The 22,252-nt window shown below is 35.9% G+C and overlaps 2 protein-coding genes across 3 annotated transcripts; one reads left to right on the forward strand and one right to left on the reverse strand.

Moving 5' to 3' along the window:
• Window positions 1-210: 210 nt before the first annotated feature.
• On the forward strand, window positions 211-10,435 carry LOC107618161 (Vacuolar sorting protein 39). Of its 2 annotated transcripts, none has more exons than XM_016320124.3 (14): window positions 211-1,571; window positions 2,847-3,122; window positions 3,642-3,838; window positions 4,176-4,317; window positions 4,596-4,877; window positions 4,970-5,042; window positions 5,694-5,742; window positions 6,480-6,741; window positions 6,875-6,930; window positions 7,276-7,344; window positions 7,448-7,559; window positions 8,430-8,519; window positions 9,052-9,222; window positions 10,021-10,435. In XM_016320124.3, the coding sequence occupies exons 1-14, from the start codon at window positions 426-428 to the stop codon at window positions 10,111-10,113; spliced, it is 3,018 nt and encodes a 1,005-aa protein (XP_016175610.1). In that variant the 5' UTR covers window positions 211-425; the 3' UTR covers window positions 10,114-10,435. The 2 variants fall into 2 exon arrangements, with proteins under 2 accessions (XP_016175610.1, XP_020968175.1); XM_021112516.2 differs by lacking the exon at window positions 10,021-10,435 and adding an exon at window positions 9,424-9,709 and having other exon boundaries at window positions 235-1,571.
• A 9,298-nt stretch (window positions 10,436-19,733) lies between these two features.
• Window positions 19,734-20,630, reverse strand: LOC148543835 (uncharacterized). Its single transcript, XM_088498414.1, has 3 exons — window positions 20,483-20,630; window positions 20,262-20,407; window positions 19,734-19,934 (listed from the first exon to the last, which is right to left on the reverse strand). The coding sequence occupies exons 1-3, from the start codon at window positions 20,628-20,630 to the stop codon at window positions 19,734-19,736; spliced, it is 495 nt and encodes a 164-aa protein (XP_088354540.1).
• Window positions 20,631-22,252: the final 1,622 nt, after the last annotated feature.

Consider the following 22,252-nt stretch of genomic DNA (forward strand, 5'->3'; position numbering starts at 1 on the left):
TTCCTTATAACGTAATTTGCGGCACTCCTATAGCGGATTACGTGTATACGTAAACCGCAGGACTTCTGTTGCGATTTACATAAATTATGAGAAAAATACATTTTGGTATATATTTTGCATTTTGTGTAATCTGATAATATTAGATGTCAGTTTATTTATTATGGTGAATTGCCCTAAAATTAATTTCTTCAATTTTTAAACCTAGGAAAAAAAAAAAAAAGTTGATTGTCACTTGTCAGCATAGAAAACACAAAACAGCAAGCAACAAGCAGGCGTCTACCAAGAATCCCGAGATCCCCTTCGACCCTGCCGCAAGCAACAGCACAGTGCAACGGAAACACTCACTCCAACCTCATCTTCAATTTCAATGACATTCATCACACCAATAACCCCACATTTGATTCCATCTTAAAAATTAACAAAAAATGGCGAAAGGTGAAGTCAGCAGCATGAGCCGCACAGTGATTGAGCCACTCTCGCAGTTCGACCTTTCTTCCCATTCACGCGCCACAACCATCCGATCCCTCGCCGTTGCCACGTCACCCTCCGATCCTCAACACGCTTTCCTCTACGTTGGCACCTACTCCGGAACCCTCTTCTCCCTCTCCACAAATCTCAACAATTCCGCCTCATCCAACGGCTCAGATCACCCCAAGCACAACGGCGGCACCGGTGAGTCCACTTTCTTGCATAAGCTTTCGTTCCAGAGAAGCGTATCTGTCGGCGATTCGCCCGTGGAGTCAATTTTCGTTCTTGTTGAGTTGGGGAAGGTTTTGGTTCTTTCAGAGGGTTCTTTGTTTCTGGTGGATTCGGAGCTGACTAATCACGCGGCGAGGTTGAGTTTTCCGAAAGGGGTTTCGGTGGTTGCGAGGAGGGTGAGGAGTGGTGCTGAGTCTGAGGGTTCCGGTGAACAAGCTAGTAGCAGCAGTGGTGGTGGTGGTCAGAGGTTTTTGAAGAGATTGGGGAGTGGAGTTAGGGTAAATGGATTGAGGGTAAATAAGGAAGGGGAGGCCCACGGTGAGGGTAATTCCGTCTTCGCAGTTGTTGCTGGGAAGAGGTTGTTGCTTGTTGAGCTTGTTTTGGGTGGTGGGGGTACCGGCTCTTTGGTGATTTTGAAAGAGATTCAGTTTGTTGATGGTGTTATTAGTACCATGGTGTGGCTTGATGACTCGATTATCGTTGGCACTGCCAATGGTTATAGCTTGATTTCTAGTGTTACCGGACAGAGTGGGGTTATATTCTCCTTGCCGGATGTGTCACGCCCTCCGCGGTTGAAGCTGCTAAGGAAGGAGTGGAGAGTGCTCTTGTTAGTGGACAATGTGGGCATTATTGTTGATCCCCACGGACAGCCGGTGGGTGGTAGTCTGGTGTTTCGTCACGGATTGGACTCCGTGGAAGAGATTTCTTCATATGTGGTGATAGTGAGTGATGGGAAAATTGAGTTGTATCATAAGAGAAGTGGCAGTTGTGTTCAGGTTTTGCCGTTTGGTGGGGAAGGAATCGGGCCTTGTATTGTTGCAAGTGAGGAAGACAGGGGTGGGAAGCTTGTTGCTGTTGCAACTGCTACCAAGGTATGTTCCTTCCAGTGTGGATCTTATGGCACTAGACCTTCATTTGGAATATACTCTCTACTTTTGTTTTTGTTTTTGTTTTATAATGTGTGGTTTTTTTATTTTTAGCTGATATGGTTGGCTTAATTAGTTGCTTGGTTTCTGTTAGATTTTATTATGGTTCTGGATTTGTGGATTGATGATAAAATTAAGATAGGCCTTTTGCTTGAAGATGCAGATAATTAAATTGTTTGTAGAGGTGTAGCTCTGTGACTATTTCATGAAAATGACCAAAACTGTTTGAGAAATTTATTTTTGGAAATACCATGCTCAGGGGAAAATAACTAAAGACTGAAAATGTACAGAACTTCATCCAAGTTATTGTAGAAAATTCAAGTACTCAAAATAGGATAACTTCTGAACTTGTTGCTTTGATTTGGAAAATATAATGATGAATAAAATACTTTAACATTAGAGCTGTTTTAAATTCAGGGTTATGTGGTAAACAATCAAAATCTATTTTTTCGCAATCTTCAGTGGATTACTCAGCTTATCTGTGACTTCTTGTGTATGTATTTGGCTAAAGTGATCTTTCTGCTGCTATACTTACTGCCTACTTATTATTCTACTTGCTATCTCAAGTGTGAATGATTTCTTCATTTGGAAAATCTTACTCCATGTAAGGTGACTGTTGTTAACCCTATGTATGTAGTTTACACTGTATAGAATGTGACAGCTTTCACTGACCGCTAGAAATAATTATCATCAGTAGCTGTAAAGCACTTGCAAAATTTGTATTTTGCTAGTCATCCATTTTGATGGAACAAAGCTGTGCCCATGTTTGGATAACATGGTATTCAGTTGAATTTTGATCTGAAACCAATCAACCTTTGTTTGATTCTGAGTTTTATTTAACCTAGGTATAGGATGGATAATACAAATGAAGGTTTATGGCCTCACTTCAATGAAAGGGATAGAAAAAGGACTTGAGTTGAATGACTATATTAAATATTGTATCTGAATTCACTTCTAGTTTATGTGATTGAATTTGGTATAACAAGCTCCAATTGCATCTGATTGAGTTCCATTACTGAACTAACTATGTCTCTTATGGTTTATTTTACTTACTTTAGTCCTAGTTTATTATCTTTGATCTATGTCTATAATTTCAATTTGGATTGATTTTCAAAATGCAAGCAACATGTTTCGTTTAACAGTCACCTATGCACTCTCTCATAGTTATAGCTCATTAAAGATTTTTTTTTTTCTAATCTGTTTCTTAAACTATATTACTAGGTAGTATGCTACCAGAAATTACGTTCTGAAGAACAAATAAAGGATCTGTTGAGGAAGAAGAATTACAAGGGAGCGGTATCCTTAGTGGAGGAGCTTGAGGCTGAAGGTGAAATGCCAAAAGATTTGCTCTCATTTGTTCATGCTCAAGTGGGGTTTCTGTTACTTTTTGACTTGCATTTTGAAGAGGCAGTGGATCACTTTTTGCTCTCAGAGACAATGCAGCCTTCTGAAGTATTCCCATTTATAATGCAAGATCCGAATCGCTGGTCTTTACTGGTACTTTTGTGCACTTCATGCTATGTTATATAATGCTTTCATAAGTTATGTTTCAAAGTTTTGTTGCTTGTTTGTTCTCACTTCTGGGTTCTGTCTGGTCATTTGTTTTACTTTTGAACTCTGTGACATGTCTTGCCAATTTTCATTGAAATTGTTTGCACGTTATTGAACTGGGGATGTCTTACTGTTATAGAAACCATATGCGACTTGTTTGCTTGACAATGACAAATTTTATGTATCTGAGGCATATATAAATATAAGAAAAGAAAATAAACTTTTTTACGGTTGCCTATTTTAACTTTATGTTTTATATTTTGTAATACATTGGCCTATTTTGTGGAGTTTTAATGTGCTTAATAAATTTCAACTTCATATGCAGGCTTAACTCATAGTTTGCTCTCTTAGGTTTTGTTCTATGCTGTGAAATGTTGCACTTGTTGTTAATGCATATTAATTGGTCAAATGTTTGAAGGTTGTGCTGTATGAATGTGGTACAGAGGTTCAAACTGGCTTTTGTAGGTTCCTAGGAATCGGTATTGGGGTTTGCATCCTCCACCTGCCCCACTTGAAGTTGTAGTAGATGATGGTTTAATGACAATCCAGAGAGCTTCTTTCTTGAGGAAAGCAGGTGTAGAAACAATTGTAGATAATGACCTGTTTCTGAATCCACCGAATAGAGCTGATTTGTTGGAGTCAGCAATCAAGAACATTAGCAGGTTTAAATTCCGTTCAGTTATTTGTTTCAGTTTCCAAATCAGTATGTTGCTGTTGACTGATATTCATCTAGACACCAATGGAAGAGATCCTATACACCTGTTCCTGGGAGTCTGGGACTCTTTTCTTTTTTTTTTTTTTCTTTTTCCGGCAGATCATGAGTCATAAGCACTAAGCAGAAAAAGAATCTTTTTGAAATATCTAGTTTTAAATATTATACTGTTATAGGATCGCTAATTAATTATGCACATGAAAGCTTTCTTATATTTGTAATTATATCTTTAGACTTGGTTTCATTAATCATAAGCACATTTGTCAATATTATGTCATTTTGTACAGATATTTGGAGGCTTGTCGAGAAAAGGACCTAACACAATCAGTTAGGGAGGGAGTTGACACGCTATTAATGTATCTTTATAGAGCCCTAAATCGTGTTGAGGACATGGAGCGGCTGGCATCTTCTACAAACTGGTGTGTTGTGGTATGTGCAGATTGTTGTTGGTAATGTTTTGATATTTGCGGAACTTTTATATATATAAGGAGGGCCTATTGATAATTTGAAGAGATTTGTATACATCTTATATTGTTCATTAAAGCAATCAAGATCGAGTTGTTGGCTTCATGGATAAGATTTGAGCAGTTAATTTTTCCTTTTCCTATTATGGATTTATTGTGCTGTCCTGTTTTGCATTGCTTAATATAATGGTAATTGCCTGGAAGGCCTGAAAGATGATCTTATGAGATACGTTTCTTGTGCAGGAAGAGTTGGAACAGATGTTGGAAGAGTCTGGGCACCTACGTACACTGGCTTTCCTATGTGCCAGTAAAGGAATGAGCTCAAAAGCTGTTTCTATTTGGCGCATACTAGCAAGAAACTATTCATCTGGCCTCTGGATAGACACTGCCTTGAATAATAATAATAATAATATACGGGATAGCAGGGAAAACCTTGTTTCTGGCAAGGAGATTGCTGCAGCCGAAGCTGCAAAAATTCTTGAGGAGTCATCTGACCAAGATTTGATTCTACAACATTTAGGATGGGTACAATTGATAAACAGTTGTTAATGCAAATATGTTTTGCTCAATTTCATTATTTAATTAATGATCTGAAACTTTTGGCCTTTTAATTTTAGATTGCCGATATCAGCCAGGTTCTTGCAGTTAAAGTTTTAACATCAGACAGACGAGTAGTCCAACTAAATCCTGGTTTGTCTTGTGATTCTTAAAGAATGCTCACACACATGATTTCACACGATTTATGTAATTTTTACTTTTTGTGCCTTTTGTGTATTATATAATGTGTTTCATTAAGTTTGGAACTACTTGTTTCATTGGTTATTATCATAGAGTGATACTAATTACTGGTGTCTTTATGAGAAAGTGATTGCTGTGATGCCCTCAGCTAAAGCGTTCTCAAATATCAGTGTTAGACACTGGTGCAATAAGTTTTTATTTATTGTTCATTTTTTTTTTAATTTTTTTTTCTTGAGATAATAAGTCCTCTGAAAAGATGACGTGATTTGGACCAAATAGAATCTAAACATCTAATTCTATTGTCCATTAATACTTGTTTTGTCTTTTTTTTTTTTTTTTAAATTAAAAAATCTATCATCAAAAGTGGGTAAATTGCTCTCTAGCAAAATACTTCAAATCTAGGGAGTTCTGCAAAGAAGTTCTGTTCTGTTTTCTTTGTTCCATAGTTAAACAGGTTTATTTACTGAGTAGGTTATATTTTATATATATATATGACCATTTTTTATCTTGGTTTCTAAAGCAGTGATCTTTATGCTTCTGTTTCTGTTAATTTATTGTATTTCTGAAATCATCAGTCATATGTCATTTCATTTCTTGTTGCAGATGAAGTTGTTACGGCTATTGATCCACAGAAGGTAGAAATCTTACAAAGGTATTCATTGTGGTATCTGCTAGCAGTATGCTTATTATTTCAAACTCATGATAATATGTGAGGATTTTACTATGTTATCTAAGGTTTTCGGTGATATTCTGGCTGAGGATTTTATTATGCTATTGGTGATTCTTTTGTCTTGTTTTAATTTGTCTTATGTTTTTCATGTACATATAATTAAATATAGCAGCTTTTTCATAGTGTTAGAAATAGTTAGATATAATTATATTGTTATTGTACTTGAAGTGTAGGTTAATTATTATTGCATCTCATACAATCACTTAACCATTATAAATCTCATCCACATTTTTATGTCTTTCCTTTCTTTACATCTTTTCCCATACTTTTAAATACGGCATTGGTGCTGTGATGGTGCAGTATCGTCATCCATGATTAGACCCTATCACTCTTTGTGCTTACCATTGTATTTGCTGTATGAATGAATTTATTCAGATTAATAAAATGTGTGGTTATGTGGAATAAACTATTTTACAGTAAATGCAATGGTACAAGTTTTTTGGCTGAAAATCTAATGTATATATGCAGTTTAATATACTCATAAGCTTCAAAATATTGGTTTCGCTTATAAGCTGTTTTTAGCTTAAGGTTATCAGTTTCGATTATAATCTATTCCATTTCTACCAAAACATATTATTTTTAAGGTCTTTACTCTTTTCCCAATGATTCCCAAACACGCTCTAGGTACCTCCAGTTGACCTGATTTCTTTTCATTGTAGGTTTCTCCAGTGGTTGATTGAAGAGCAAGATTGTAATGACACTCAGTTGCACACGTTGTATGCCCTATCGCTTGCTAAATCAGCTATTGAAGCATTTGAGTCTGAAAATCTCGATAGTGGTAATACTGAGAGTACCTCTGGGATATCAATCTTTCAGACTAGTGTAAGAAAAAGACTGCAAGTATTTTTGCAATCGTCTGACTTGTATGATCCAGAAGAAGTTCTTGACTTGATTGAAGGGTCAGAGTTATGGTTAGAAAAGGTAAGTCTTCTAATTGTGTTATCTTAAACTCTGTTTATCTGACTTTGGTTAGTATGTATTTTATACCAAGTTCTTTGTCTGTGATCATTATCATACACTGATTTTATTTATTGAGCTTATATGACACTGGCAGGCTATTCTGTATAGAAGACTGGGGCAGGAGACTTTGGTCCTCCAAATTTTGGCTTTGTGAGTAACCCAGCTAGCTTCAAAATTTTACTTTCTTTCACATGACTCCTCTGAATATTATTAGTATCTGACAAAAGAAGAAATATCATTAACAAGAAGAGAAGGATATTAAATAGATATCTGAGGACCAGGTATCCTCAATAAAATAAATAAATAAATAAAAATACATTAAAACGATAGAAGCAACGCTCTCCAGTTTCTCTGTAATTCTCTGGTTAATTTGTGTGACATGCAATAGAACACTTAAATGCAAACAATTACAAGGTGTTAGATTGGAAAAATATTTTTTATTTTTCGTTTTATTTATTTATATTTTAAAATATTATTATGTCTGTTGGCTCATAGGAAGTTGGAAGACAGCGAGGCTGCTGAGGAGTATTGTGCTGAAATTGGCAGACCTGATGCTTACATGCAGTATGTCTCCCTTGAACCCTTTCAATACTTTATTTATCTATTTAGAAGTTCTTTTGCACATTGTAATGGAATTATGCATTCTTAAATGTGATGATGGCCTCAGGTTGCTTGAAATGTATTTGGATCCACAAGATGGTAAGGAGCCCATGTTTAATGCTGCTGTTCGCCTTCTCCACAATCATGGAGAATCATTGGACCCTTTGCAAGTTTTAGAGGTTTTATATTACTCTATCTTCTCCTGAATACTAAAACCATTTTCAATTATACTACAATAGTGAATATTTTGCAACCTGCATCATTGGACACAGAAGATAGATTAATATAAAGAAGCAGTTAATCACTCACGAGAATTGATGGTTGTTTTCCACCCTACCCAGCCACATTCCTCTTCCCTATTTTCTTAGAAATTGGCCTGAGTAGCTGCATTAGGTGGCCACACAGTATGCATATAGAAAATCAAAATTTTCAATGAACACACAATGGAAGCCTTTAACCTGACTTGTAAGGAAGGCTTGTAAAGTACTTGATTTTCCATTTTGCACCTTATACTTAGAACATTGTATTTCTTGCTGCTTGATAAATGAGAGGTTATTGATTCTTTTTGAATCTCTCATTTAATAATTGATACATCTGGTGCATTCTTCATGTTTAATTTCCAAGTTTTATATATATATGCTTGTCTTTTAAATTTCAGCCTTTGGTCAGCTTTTAAATTTAATAATATATTATTTTAATTTTTTATACCTACTTTTACGGTATCGGTTATTCAAAAAATTAGGGAAGTTATTTGCTTTTTATTTTCTCTCTCCTCTAAAGGCTGAATAAAGGACAATTTTTAAAAGATATCTAGTTGCACTATATATATATATATTAAGTTGTAGATTCTACCATCATGAATGTTTTAATCAAATACTTTTGTTTTTGGGCTGTATTACCGATCTGGATGGGTGTGTCTCTCTGAATTGTCAAAAATTCTGACTCTGTTTTGAATTCTCCTGTTGTACACTGTTGAATGCATTCAAAAGAGACGTGCAATTGTTAATTTTGGGTTTTTACTTGCTAAAAAAATTGGCTTTATAATGCAGAAATTGTCACCAGATATGCCGCTTCAACTTGCTTCTGAGACTCTATTAAGAATGTTCAGGGCCAGAGTTCATCATCATCACCAAGGGCAGGTACTTCATAATTCTTTCCTTACGGATGGATTGCCCTAACCTCTGATCTTATTTTAACACGAGAAGAAAAGTACAAGGTAACTTAAATTAGACTGAGCAGTTAAGATGTGTAGTTGTTATCATGAAAATAATGGGCATGAGTCCCTCGGGAAAGTTTCTCCAAGTGAGCTTGAGCATATTCCTCAAGATTTTTGGCAAGTATAACCAATTTGCAAACACATTTTGACACCGTATGTGACTCATTTCAACTACCGTTTTGCTTAGTCTCTACCATATGATGATTTTTGTCCGATCATTATTCCTAGTGGGCTTGAACTATTCTTTTCCAAAAAATTCCTCTCTAGACAATCATTTTGAAATAACAATTTGTGCTTTCTTTTGACCTGTGCCAGTTGAAAGATTCAAAAGAAAAAAGAACTCTTTAAATGGAACAGTATAAATGTGTACATGGATGCAGTGCCCAATAGTGTCCATGCTTTTGTAGCCAAGCCAGTTTAGTGCACCACTAATGTCAGTAGCTAAATTCTCTCAGATTGTGCATAATTTATCACGAGCCGTAGACATGGATGCAAGATTGTCGAGATTGGAGGAAAGATCAAGGAATGTTCAGATTAATGATGAGAGTCTCTGTGACTCCTGTGATGCACGCCTTGGTACAAAGCTATTCGCAATGTACCCGGATGACACTGTAATATGTTACAAGGTTTGTACTCAACCTCTTCTCTCAATTGATGGCACTTTTGTTTCTATCCATTCATATCCCATCCATAATTTTTCTGGTAGACTGTTGCCAAATGCATCTTTTAGAATGTCTTGATGTGCATTGCTGGGTAACAAGGTAAATTTTAGGATTCGGTGGTATGAGGCTTCAGTCCCATGTTAAAATTATGGAATTCTGATGCAGCTTTTGCAGTGTGTTTCTAGCTATCCATTACAAATGAGCAGCAACACTTTGAAATGTTTGCCTATGGAGCTAGTCAAGCCTTGCATGAAAATTGTGTTTTTCTTTCATCTATTTATACTCATTGCACCCTTTGCATTGATGTAATTATCAAGTTTAGCTTCGCTATATGTCACCCTTTAAGCGCGGCCCTTCCCTGGACCCTGTGTTAATGTGGAATGTTTGTTACCGGACTGTCTTTTCATTTATACCCATTGCACAAGTGATGTCCCAAACATTAACACCAAAATATTGTTTAGGTCCATAAAGAGATCCTTTTAAGTTAACCTCTATTAATACATTTTTATTGGCTTCATTAAGTTGGGAGTTCTGTTTGCTTCCGATATGTATATGCCTGCAAACTTGTTTCCCACATGATAAGAACTATTATTCTTCCCAACTATAATTGTTATAGGCATTTTGAACTTGGGAAGCACCAAAGTTTCTATTCTGCTGGACTACATTAATAATTCTTATCTAAAATTTTGTTTCTCCCGATTTGTGTGGAAGTCTGTTTTATCAAGCATGCGTTATCTTACTAGTGCTTTGAACCCTTTACAGTGCTATCGCCGTCAAGGTGAGTCAGTTTCAGTCTCGGGTCGCAACTTCAAGGAAGACGTTCTAATTAAACCGGGTTGGCTTGTAAGTCGTTGATGTCAAAACCAAAATGTTGGTGTTAGATCCCAATATTACTCGGCAGAATATTTTGAATTGTCATTCCATATAAAATGCCAAATTCATTCAAAATTGGAATATGGAATATATGTTGATGATGGCTCAGTTATGTAGTTAGCATTTAGAGTAGTAGCTTCTAACATATAGTTGACCACCACACGATGGTTCTGTAAAATCTGTGATGAGTTCCCCATTGTATTCTCCATTTTTTCTTTTGACAAGCTGCACTGTAAAATTTTGTTGACATTGTAAATTGTAAATTTTTGCTTATATATAAATAATAGCTCATTCTTCCATTCTACTTCATGAGGGCATGGACTACCGGTTGGCCCTTGAAACATTGAGACTGGTTTGTTTGAGGATCAAAAATTAAGAAAAAAAGGATTCGGCCTTTTGGTAAATTTGGAGACAAATTAAATCTAAATATATCAATTTATGAATGCAATAAAAAAAATGTAAGAACGACAGTTATAAAGAATATCAATATTAGTCTTTTGGTCAAAGAAAAAAAAAAGAAAGATGATTCCACGGTAAATGATGATGACAAGTGATAAAGTTGGTATATATATATATGCAAGTTGAAGAGAGTGAGAAAAACAAATAATGAATAACATTAGAAAGAGAAAAATATGGTTTTTCTTAATTTAAATTTGTTTGAGTATTATTTAAAAAAAGTGTTTTAATTTTCTTCTTAATTTGAGAGTTCATAATTTGATCACCTTTATTATCTAAAAATAAATTAAATTTAATTATTTTATTGATCTTTATAGTTTTATCAAATTTTTAATTAGGATTTTATTCTTTTTTTTTAATTGGGTCTTTATACTATTTTTAATTTTATAATTAGGTTCTTTTTATGTCAAAAATATTAAAATTAATAGAATATTTTTTTCAAAATATTCATGCGGTCAAAGATCTAATTAGATTTTTAATTATGAATACTTTTAATTTGTAAAGAAATATTCAGCTAACTTTAATAGTTTTTACATCAGGAAAGACCTAATTATAAAACTAAAAATAGTGTAGGAATTCAATTGAAAGAAAAAAAAATATAGAAACTTAATTGCAAATTTGGTAAAACTATAATGACCAACAGAATAATTAAACCAATAAATTATAGTGTCATTAACTTCGGTACCCAAGCATAACTACTTTGGTAAACTTGGATAACAAAAATGTTGAATCTAATATCTTCAAATATGTCTCTTGTTAATCAATTTGTGTTGATTGAGTGGTTAACTCACTAGTCCGCTTAAAAAAGTGTGAGTTCGAATCTTGTCTTGTGCATATAGCAAGCCAACAACTCATTAGTCAGTAACAAATTCTTAAACGAAGCTCCAATCCGTGACGAATTAGTCTTTGTCCTGCCATACTGAGAGATATTGTCGGCAACAAAAAAAAAAAAAAAAAGAAAAATACGGGGAGCCAATGTAATTGGTATACAATGTGTACAATAGTAATTAATACACATTAGATCAAATAAGCAGCCTATTGTACACATTGTACAAATATTTCATTGGCTCTCTAGTGGGATTCAAAAGAAAATGCCTCATATTAGCCGTTGATCATTGTTAACTGTTTGGCCAACTCTATTCAAGTATTTCTCCTTAGCTAAGGATTTCTTCATCTATGCCCTGAGAATGCACGAAAATATGCGTCTTGTGCACGACAATGCACGATCATGCATTTGTGGACGATAAATATGATATGAAATCTTGTCTTGGAGCATATATGGTGATACGTAGGAGGACTTCACAATGCATATCTTCATATCTTTGTGTGTATGGACTATGGTCGTTATTTGATGGGCCCTCCTTAATCATGTTGTTACTTAGTTTCCGTTTCTCGCCACGTTTTGGTTTTCACCAATAATGGATCAAAACAGGTGCACCAATAGGAAAAAAGGGATTAAAATAATGCCTTTGAAAAAGGGAAAGGGAAAATACCATATCTTAGTCAACATGGTTAGAAATTAGCCAATTATTCGCATTTATTGACCGCACACATACTCATCAATCATGGCTACTTGGCTAGGCTTATCATTTTCTCTTCTGCTCCCTCTTTGAGAATAAATTCATCTATTAAATTCGATCCTAATGTTTGTAAAAACATTTATACGTTTATCTAATGTTTAATTTATATAAATTCTATCGTTAATATTTAAAATAAATTTTAATTCTATTTGTACATGTTACTTACTATTAATATATAGTTTAACATTATTCGTAATTCAAAAACTTGTAATTATTTTTGTAAAAATATTATTTGTACACTAAAATTAGTCATTATATATTTGTATATAAATAGATGTATTGATTAACTCATTTTCAATATATATTTTATATTTTAATATGTATTTTATACTAATAGTTGATTTTAATGTATACGTAATATGATTCTTATTTTTGGCTCTAATCATTGATAGAAGCAGTGAAAACACATTGAAATATTTAAAATATTATAATTAAAATTGTTAGATATATTAAAAATAATTTTAAACTTTTTTGATAAAATTATAGAAAAAAATATATACTTTATCCGTTCTTATAACCTTCAGGAGAAGAATGAACAATGAATTAGCCATGCGCATTCATTCTTATAACTTTTGGACGTTATTAGGATAGAGATGAAAGTAACAAATATGAAAGTTGTACCCAAAAAGAAAATAATATGAATAAGACAGCAGCTAGCAGATTTAGTTGAGTATGAACACGAAGCACAAATTAAAGTTACCACACTTTATAGCTAGAAGAGTCTATATTTAATTTTCTCCTCTATCATTTTCACAGCATGCACAAGCCTCCATCGATACAACGAATACTTCTTATTTGATGATAGCTTAACCAAAGTTGAGAGAGACTACTGCCTGATAGCTTATTCAAATTCCATTCATCCTTTTTTTTTTTAATTTTTTAGCTTTAATTTTATACAGAAAATACTAAGATAGCAAATCAAATTGGATTATACACCTTCATATGAATGGAAATAAAGAACCAGTAGTTGCTTGATTTAGCGGCGGTTCATAGTCAAAGCACTGCTAAATCAAATACGGTTTATATATCTCTTGGTGCAACAACCGTCACTAAAATATCAATGATTTGGCAACAAATATGTTTTTTTGCCTTGCCAACCGCTACTAAACTGTCATTTAGCAGCAGTTTTGACTAAACTGCTGCTAAATAAAATTGATTCCACAACCCATGAAATTTTCACCACTGCTTTCATTAATTTAGTAGTGATTTTCAAAAATTGGCTTTCAGAAACCGCAATTATCTGTCGAAATTGATGTAGTAAACCGTATCCTTCTAGTAAGAAACGATATCTAGTTGGTCTAAAGTTCCACGAAATCTATTGTAGGCATAAGTTCAAGTATTAGTAGAAGATTTACTTGTCAATAATACGTAATCTAGATATCATTTTTGGAATAATAATAATAATAATAATAATAATAATAATAATAATAATAATAATAATTGTTCCTTAAGTCTTATAACACGGATGAAGATGGTTATACCTCGGATTTATATTCAAAATATTTTAAATAAAGATCTGCCCAATAAAAAAGAACCACCTCGCTCCAACTCTCTCGGATTCACCCCAAAATTCGGTGATTGTGGCGACAGGTTGGTTAACCTGAACAACGATAAATAATAGCACTAGCAGGGCTAAAGGGGCAGATTTCAAGAGAAAGAATGTAAATCCTAATACTTTTAGTTTAGTTTTCACTTTAAGAGATATATTATTGACTTGAGTATCGGAGTCCTTTTTGCAGGTTCTACGACCAGGAAAAAGCTTTAGGGATCTCCTATTTCCGTTGTTCAGGAAATGTGGAAGCGTTTATCAAGTAGCGGCGACGAGCTATAGCTCGGAGAATATCCTTAACAGAACATTTGGCACCCACCGTGGGGCTGAATTCTAACATTACCCCACAATTCTTCTTTTTTGTTTATTTTACTTCTTTTTTGTAGAATTCCTAGCATGACCGATGACGCAGCATCACCCCTTCCTCCCACTCATGCTAAATTAGCAGTTATGAATGCTGCCCTCCAGGCGGAAGTGAAGAAAATGTACAAACTTCTAGTAGGTAGAACAGGTGGAGATAGGGAGGAGGGTAACAAAAGGAATGCGAGCAAGGAAAACCCTGAGGACGAACATCATTCTGAAACAAATATGGCGATGGAAGATACTCCCCTGAAATCCGTAAAAAGAAGAACAAATCCTTTCTCGGCAAAAAATAATGAGTTTCCAAATGCCAAAAAATGTCACACTCCCAACAACATTAAAACCATATAAGGGTTTTGGTGACCCAAAAATTTACGTCACTAAATTTGAATCCATGATGTGTTTTAAATGGCGCTTCTGGTCCAATCTTATGTCGTTCCTTTCCAACTTTCTTGGACGGAGCTACTTTATTATTGTTTTTCAGTTTGTCTGCAGGTTCAATTTCTAGCTTTGAAGAGTTTGCCAACTTATTCATTAACCATTTTGTGGCTTCAAAGATCTACGTCCATGACTCTAATTTCCTCAGCACCATCAAGCAAGGGCAACATGAAAGCTTAAAAAATTACATGATAAAGTTTGCCACAGTCGCAATGAAAATTCCTGATCTCAGTCCAGACTTGCACCTACATGTGCTGAAGAGCGGCCTCTGCCCAGGAAGATTCCAGGAGACTATTGCAGTCACTACCTAAAATATTAACCGAGTTTAGGAATAAAGCATCGGGCCAGATAGAAAATGAAGAGCTAAGATAAGCCAGGAAAGCCGAGAAGCAAACGCCCCGAAGAGAAGAAGATAAATACAAGAACAACAGAAGCTATTTAAGTTGATGCCGAAGTTCGACTCATACACAAAGTTTAACACGAAAAGAGAAGACATAATAAAATAAATCCTTCACATTAAGATCATAAAACCACCCAACAAAGCAGGAACTTATCAAGATCAGAAGTACGTAGACAAGAGCAAACACTGCACATTCTATCAAAAGTTTGGCCACACCACCGATGAATGTGTAGTAGCCAAAGACCTATTAGAAAGGCTGGCAAGACAAGGGTTCCTGGACAAATACATCAATAACAGAATTCAAAAAGAAATAACAAGCCCTACAATAGATCAGCTGAAATATAACTCAGCATCCAAAGACAAAGGAAAATGGCATACTTCGTCTGAACTTCCCACACCAAGGGGAGTTATTAACTATATTTCAGGAGGTTTTGTAGGAGGAGGAACCACCAACTCGGCTAGAAAGCGAAGTTACCTAACAATGCTAACCATGGAAGGATCTTCGTCATCACAACAACCCCTCCCCCTGAACACATTTCTTTCAATGCATCGGATTTCAAGTCACAATTCCCGAACTTAGATGATCCTATTGTAATCTCAGTGAACATGGAGGACCTGACAGTCAGAAAAGTATTACTCGATCTAAGAAGCAGCACAAATGTATTATTCTACTCAACTTTTCAAAATATGCAACTTAGTGAAAAAACTTTGCAACCTTCAACCGGAGAATTGGTAGGCTTCTCCAGGGAAAGGGTTCCCGTGACAGGTTATGTGTGGTTAAGAACCACACTAGGGGAGCACCCACGCTCAAAAACCCTAGATATTCAATTCTTAGTGGTTGACTGCGTCAACCCTTATAATGTTATTTTGGTATTACCATCCCTTAATTCTTTTAAAGCTATTGTTTCTACAGTTCACTTGTGCATAAAGTTCGATTTGCAAGATGACATTGTTGCAATCGTACACGCCGACCATAAGGATGCATGACAATGTTACAATGCAGGCTTGAAATTGAAACCACCATCAACAGAACCAATTCAACGGGTCAACCCTGTTTACAATACAGACGACATCCCGACACTGGCCGAACTCGACCCTCAAGACAATATCTCCAGCTGACCTACACCAATGGACGAGTTGCACAAGGTAAAATCACCAAACTTTAAACCCAATACACTAATATCGGATCTGCTTTTTCTGCAGGCAATGAACAAAACCTCACCAAATTACTCCAATCCAATATCGACCTTTTCACATGGACACTAGCAGATATGCCTAGAATTGATCCAAATATCATATGCCATAAGCTTGCCATTAACCCCAATGGTCCAATATGTCAGAAAAAGAGAAATTTGGGAACAAAAAGAAGAGATGCCGCCATTGCAGAGACATAGAAATTGCTCGTTGCAGGGTTTATCCGTGAGATCAGATTCTCATCATGGTTATTAAGTGTTGTTATGGTAAAAAAGAGCTTAAGGAAATTGTGCATGTGTGTAGAATTTACAGACTTGAATAAAGCATGTCCCAAAGATTCATATCCATTGCCGAGCATTGACAAATTGGTGGATAACACCTCGGGTTTCAAAGTCTTAAGATTCATGGACGCCTACTCCGAATATAATCAGATACTAATGCACCCAGAAGATCAAGACAAAACTGTATTCATAACTGATCACGTTAACTTTTGTTATAAGCTAATGCCTTTTGGACTTAAAAACGCAGGAGAAACATATCAGAGGTTGATGGATCAGGTCTTCAAAGATCAAATTGGTCGGAATATGGAAGTATACGTCGACGATATGGTAGTAAAATCGGATTCGAAAGAAGCCCACCAAGCTGACCTTCACAAAGTCTTTCAGCAACTATGACAATACAATATGAGGTTAAACCTAGAAAAATGTGCATTTGGATTTCATGGGGGCAAATTCCTCGGTTTCATGTTAACACACCGGGGGATAGAAGCAAACCCTGACAAATGCTGAGCTGTGATACAGATGCAATCACCTCGAATAATTAAAGAGGTTTAACAACTCACTGGTTGTATCACTTCTTTAATAGCCTTAGAAAGGCAAAAAAATTCACCTGGACCGACGAGTGCAAACAAGCATTCATCGACTTAAAAAATCTTCTCAGCTCGCCACCTATTCTTCAGAAACTACAACATGGTAAACCTCTTTACTTATATCTTCCAGTTTCAATTCACATAGTTAGCTCTGTACTTGTCACAGAAATAGGCAAAGAACAACGCCCAGTGTACTTCATTAGCAAGGTGATACAGAATATGAAAACCAGATACCCAACTGTGGCAAAACTAGATTCGCCTTAATAATCACATCTCGACAACTATGACATTATTTTCAGAATAATCAAATTATAGTTCGAACAAGCCAACCACTACGCCAAATAGTAGCACGGCCATACCTAGCCGGAAGGCGCAACAAGTGGTCAGTCGAACTATCAGAGCTTAACATCTCCTACAAATCAAGAAGATCATTGAATGCTCAAATACTGGCCGACTTTATTGCCAAATTCACCACTACACAGGAAATCCTCCCAGTTTGGGAATTATATGTCGACAAAGCCTCCAATGATAGGGTCTGTGGAGTAGGAATTCTACTTAAAGACAACATCAGCGTCTTCGCCAAGCAATCCATAAGGTTCTCATTCCAGGTGAGAAACAATCAGTCCGAATATGAAGCCTTGATCGCTGGACTACGACTTACGAATGAGGCAAACATTCAAAATCTCAAAGTACACTGTAACTCCCTACTCATCATCCAACAGGTAAGTGGTCATTTCCAGGTATGAGACCCTCCCTTAGAACAATACTTAAATGCAGTAAAAGATCTTACACAACGTTTCAACATTTTAAAATATCATACATACCTAGAGAACAAAATCATAGAGCAGATATCTTGTCCAAATAAGCAACTTCTAGAATACAAGATTTTCAGAATGTTTTATCACAGCTAACCTTTATTGAACCAAGCATATATGATAAAAATGTTCTAAGTTTATCGCAGCAGGCAGATTGGAAAAGCCTATACATAAACTATTTGAAAACTGGGAACATACCACCCGAAGAAAAGCCACAGTTATTTAAAAAGAAAGCAAGTTACTACACAATCATGGGAAACGACTTGTATAAAATAGCGTTCTCCCAACCATTATTGAAATGTCTCGGACCCACAGAAGTAGAATTGGCAATTTCTAAGGTCCATGAAGGTATCTGCAGCATGCATATAGTAGGTTGGAGCCTAGCCTCAAAGCTCTTAAAAGTAGGATACTACTAGGTACTAGCCAATGTTAAGAAGAGATTGCATGGAAAAAGTCTACTGTTGCAATAGTTGTAAAAAATGCGCACCAATTATCCATAGCCCGGATGAACTGTTGCATGCCTAAAAAATCGGATGGCCTTTTCATAAATGGGGACTCGATATCCTCAGACCATTCCCATTCATCAATGCCTTTACAAAGTGCATAGATGCACAACCACTTGCCAAAATAACCTCGGATAAGGTACGCTCTTTCATTTGGAAATTTATAATATGTAGATATGGTTTGCCCGGAGAAGTCATTTCCGACAATGGTCGGCAAGTTATTGATAAAAGAATTGCATCTTTTTCAACGAATCTTCACATCAAGCACCATTTTTCCTTTGTAGAGCATCCACAAAGCAATGGGCTTGCAGAGGTAGCTAACAAAATTATTTTACAGGCTTTAAGGAAAAAATTAGCAGAGGCCAAAGGATGTTGAGCCGAACTTATTCCCGAAATCTTATGGAGTTATAACACCACACGACAGTCATCAACAAAAGAAACACTGTTCCGACTAGTACACGGTGCATATTCGATAGTTCCAATGGAGATCTCCCAACGATCACTACGAACTAACCTCTTGGATGACACGACCAACACACAGGTATGATTAACCGAGCTCGACACACTAGATGAAGAACGTGACTTGGCCAGGCTAAGACAACAATCTATGCAACTTACAATACGACGAAAGTATAACAACGGAGTTTGGCCAAGATTATTGCAACAAGGAGATTTGGTACTTCGAAAAATTGAAGAAGTTTGGAAACCTCCGGGACATGAAAAACTTGCAGCAACTTGGGAAGGCCCTTTCAGAGTGTCAAAGGTTCATGGAAAAGGAGCTTATTCTTTGCAGACACTAGCCGGAATGGAGTTACCCAATACATGGAACATGTCTTCCTTAAAATTGTATTATAGATAATCCTGTGTAAAAGACGGGATTGAGATGTACTTTTTTTCCTGATCATGAGTTTTTATCCCACAAAGGATTTTTCTTGGATAGGATTTAACGAGGCCGATCACCCCACGCCCTCCACAACGGAAGGTCTTATCAATAAAAACAAAACATTCCACACTATCTCATTTCTACAAACCAACCTACAAAAGTTGAAAGTCAACAAATTCAACATAAAATAATCAAAACCAACATATTACCCAAACATCTAAATAAGTTTTCTACAAAACAAAACCGATATTAAAGATCGGTCACAATCCAACAATAACAGTTCAAATAAAAAAGTTCCAAAACTAGAGAAAGACAATTCCAAAACTAAGCAATATCTTTATCAACAGCAGCCACGTTCTCATCTTCCACTTCACCAGCTTTGTCATCAATGAGCTCACCATTGACGACGATCTTCGTAACATCAAGCTTGCCGATGTCAAATTCGGGTGTGAAAGTCACCACCTGACTCACTACTCAATCAAAACCTCCAGCAAACATCTCTAACACCTCATGCTCCAACTCATGAATTCTGGACATCATTTTTCCTTTTTCATTATTAGCTTCCTTCATCTGGCTTTGTAAGAGGTGAATATGATCCTGAAGCTTTATAATCTCTTCTTCTCCATCTTTCATCTTTGTAGTAACGGCCTCCTTCTCTTTCACAGATCAAGTTTGCCACCTTTTTTGCCTGACCCTTTTCTTCGGCCCCTAACAGCTTAGTGGTCTGACCTATACACAACGGCCTTGAAGTAATTACCTACAAACAAATGGTCACATAAGACTAAATGAACAACAAACAAATATATAATCCAAACATTACAAACTCTACCTGCATATACTTCCTAATACCCTCCTTCCCAACTTTCTTCAACATCCTCACATCGCTAACATGCTAAGCGATCTTATCAGACAGCTCTGCAAAAGGAAACTACTCACTCCATTGAGACTGTGCACCATCCCCATTGATAAAACCATGTAACTTCTTTTGCCTTTCAAAAATAGACTTATCCCCAGTTCCCACATTTAACTCCTCCTCAAAAAAAATCTTTAAAGACTTCTCTAAGTCAAGTCATTTCCTTTTCACCTGGTGAACATGAAGAGCACTTGATTGAGTGGCATCAGTGCCAGCCTTCTTGTTCACACCAGAAGCAACACCATCTTTGTCACTCTTCTTTTTCTGGCTCAGAAAAGACTGTAGATAAGAAGTGGCCAAGTTCGAAGCCCTTCTACCTAAAATATACAGAAAAATACACATATGAAAATAACATTATTATACAACAAACTCTCTGAAAATAATTCATTTACCTATATAATCCACTAGTGCCTCCTTATCTGATTCCACTTTTAACAATTCAGATATCGACAACAATTCCCCTGCTGCAAAGCAATCTATCAAGTAATCCAAAAACAAATTCTCCTCGTCACTCCTCACAGTAGCCCCCAATATTTGCATCGGCTCTGGACACCAGTAAAGGAGAAATTTTTCACCAAACTCGTCATCTAAAAAGAAGGGGTACTCAGTTTCTGATGACCGAGCCTTCACAAATATAGCCTTAAATCTTTAAACGAAGATTTATACAAAATAAACAGAAAGCGACCTAGGTAGCTACTAAGGTTAATCCATAAATCTTTTCGCACACCCTTAAATTGAAATAAGGAGAAAAAGATATTCAATGAAGGAGGAAACTCAAAGAAATCCATAAAAAACATTCAAAGGCTCGCAGAAAAGCCCATGCATTTGGATGGAGTTGCGAAGGAGCACAATTTGAGTCAATCCATTGCATTCGAACTCTAAAAAAAAGAACTTCAAGTTTAACTTTGTCAAACAAAGGGTGTACATGTAGAAATACGCCTATTCCCCTCTTTTCTCGCAAACCCTTTCTTCACCACTTTAGGGAAGTAACTCAACACCAACAGCCGCACCAGTCTTTATCAACTTTACAGAATTGAGTCCACGCAAGGACTCAACATTGTTGAAAGCTAAAGCACGATGCTTCACATCAACGTGAACCCACCCGTAAATATCATCTTTTTTAACTTCTACTACCTTATCTCTAGCCATCACCTAAAGAAACAAAAAGAAAGACAAGAACAACTAACCTTTTGAAGTCATGTCTTTTTCTCTTCAACCTAGATACAGTAGATAACTAGTGTCTTTTCCAAAGCAAAACAGATAATAAAGAAACTAAGTAAACCCCCTCACACGTTCTCCCACTACTCAACGGTTAAATTTAAAAAAAAAAGTTCATTTACCAATGATTTCCTTGAAATAACCACACAAAAATTTATTACCACATCACACTTTTCGAATTCCAGAGATAAGAAACCAAGCTTGCCCCTACCTACTAAAATGTCGCGGGTTGAACTTGGGGGCTCAAGGGACAACATTAATCCGAGATTTAACACCATAACGAAAGCTCAACTTGCTAACAAGAAGGTGCGGTTCAGCAAGTTAAGTTTGGGGCTGTGTTTCTGTTACCTTATAACTCGGATGAAGACGGTTATACTTCGGATTCATATTCAAAATATTTTAAATAAAGATCTTCCCAGTAAAAAAAAACACCTCCAACTCTCTCGGATTCACCCTAAAATTTGGAGATAGTGGCGACCAGTCAGTTAACTTGAACAACGATAAATAGCAGCACTAACAGGGTTAAAGGGGCAGATTTCAAGAGAAAAAACGTCAATCTTTTAAGAGATATATTATTGACTTGAGTATCGGAGTCTTTTTTGCAGGTTTCACGACTAGACAAGAACTTCAAGGTCTCCTATTTCCGCTATTCAGAAAACGTGGAAGCGTTTATCAAGTAGCGGCGACGAGCTATAATTCGGAGAGTATCCTTAACGGAACAATATTAATAAATGTACGTATTTGACACAAGGTAAAAACTCAGGTGCACAGTTAACTTCATGTGAAGTTGATAGTTCAGAGTCGTTATTAGGTAATGATTTGGTCAAACTTATCAAATCATTTAACTATTCTCAATTATCAACCTCACATAAAGTTAACTACACTTAAATTTCTCCCTTGATACAAACTCTCTAAGAATATTCGGTTGCTTAATTATTCTTTCT

Source organism: Arachis ipaensis, chromosome B9 (genome assembly GCF_059453495.1).
Source record: "Arachis ipaensis isolate K30076 ecotype BB chromosome B9, ASM5945349v1, whole genome shotgun sequence".
NCBI lineage: Eukaryota > Viridiplantae > Streptophyta > Magnoliopsida > Fabales > Fabaceae > Arachis > Arachis ipaensis.

Bases quoted from the DNA above. Each gene is read 5' to 3' on its own strand.
- LOC107618161 (XM_021112516.2), top strand. From the start codon at position 426: ATGGCGAAAGGTGAAGTCAGCAGCATGAGCCGCACAGTGATTGAGCCA. The intron at 6,931-7,275 runs GTGAGTAACCCA...GTTGGCTCATAG, and splicing joins GTCCTCCAAATTTTGGCTTT to GAAGTTGGAAGACAGCGAGG. The intron at 9,223-9,423 runs GTTTGTACTCAA...ATTCTGATGCAG, and splicing joins ACACTGTAATATGTTACAAG to CTTTTGCAGTGTGTTTCTAG.
- LOC148543835 (XM_088498414.1), bottom strand. From the start codon at position 20,630: ATGCAAATATTGGGGGCTACTGTGAGGAGTGACGAGGAGAATTTGTTT. The intron at 20,408-20,482 runs GTAAATGAATTA...TGTATATTTTAG, and splicing joins GGCACTAGTGGATTATATAG to GTAGAAGGGCTTCGAACTTG. The intron at 19,935-20,261 runs GTGAAAAGGAAA...ATTTGTTTGTAG, and splicing joins GTGCTCTTCATGTTCACCAG to GTAATTACTTCAAGGCCGTT.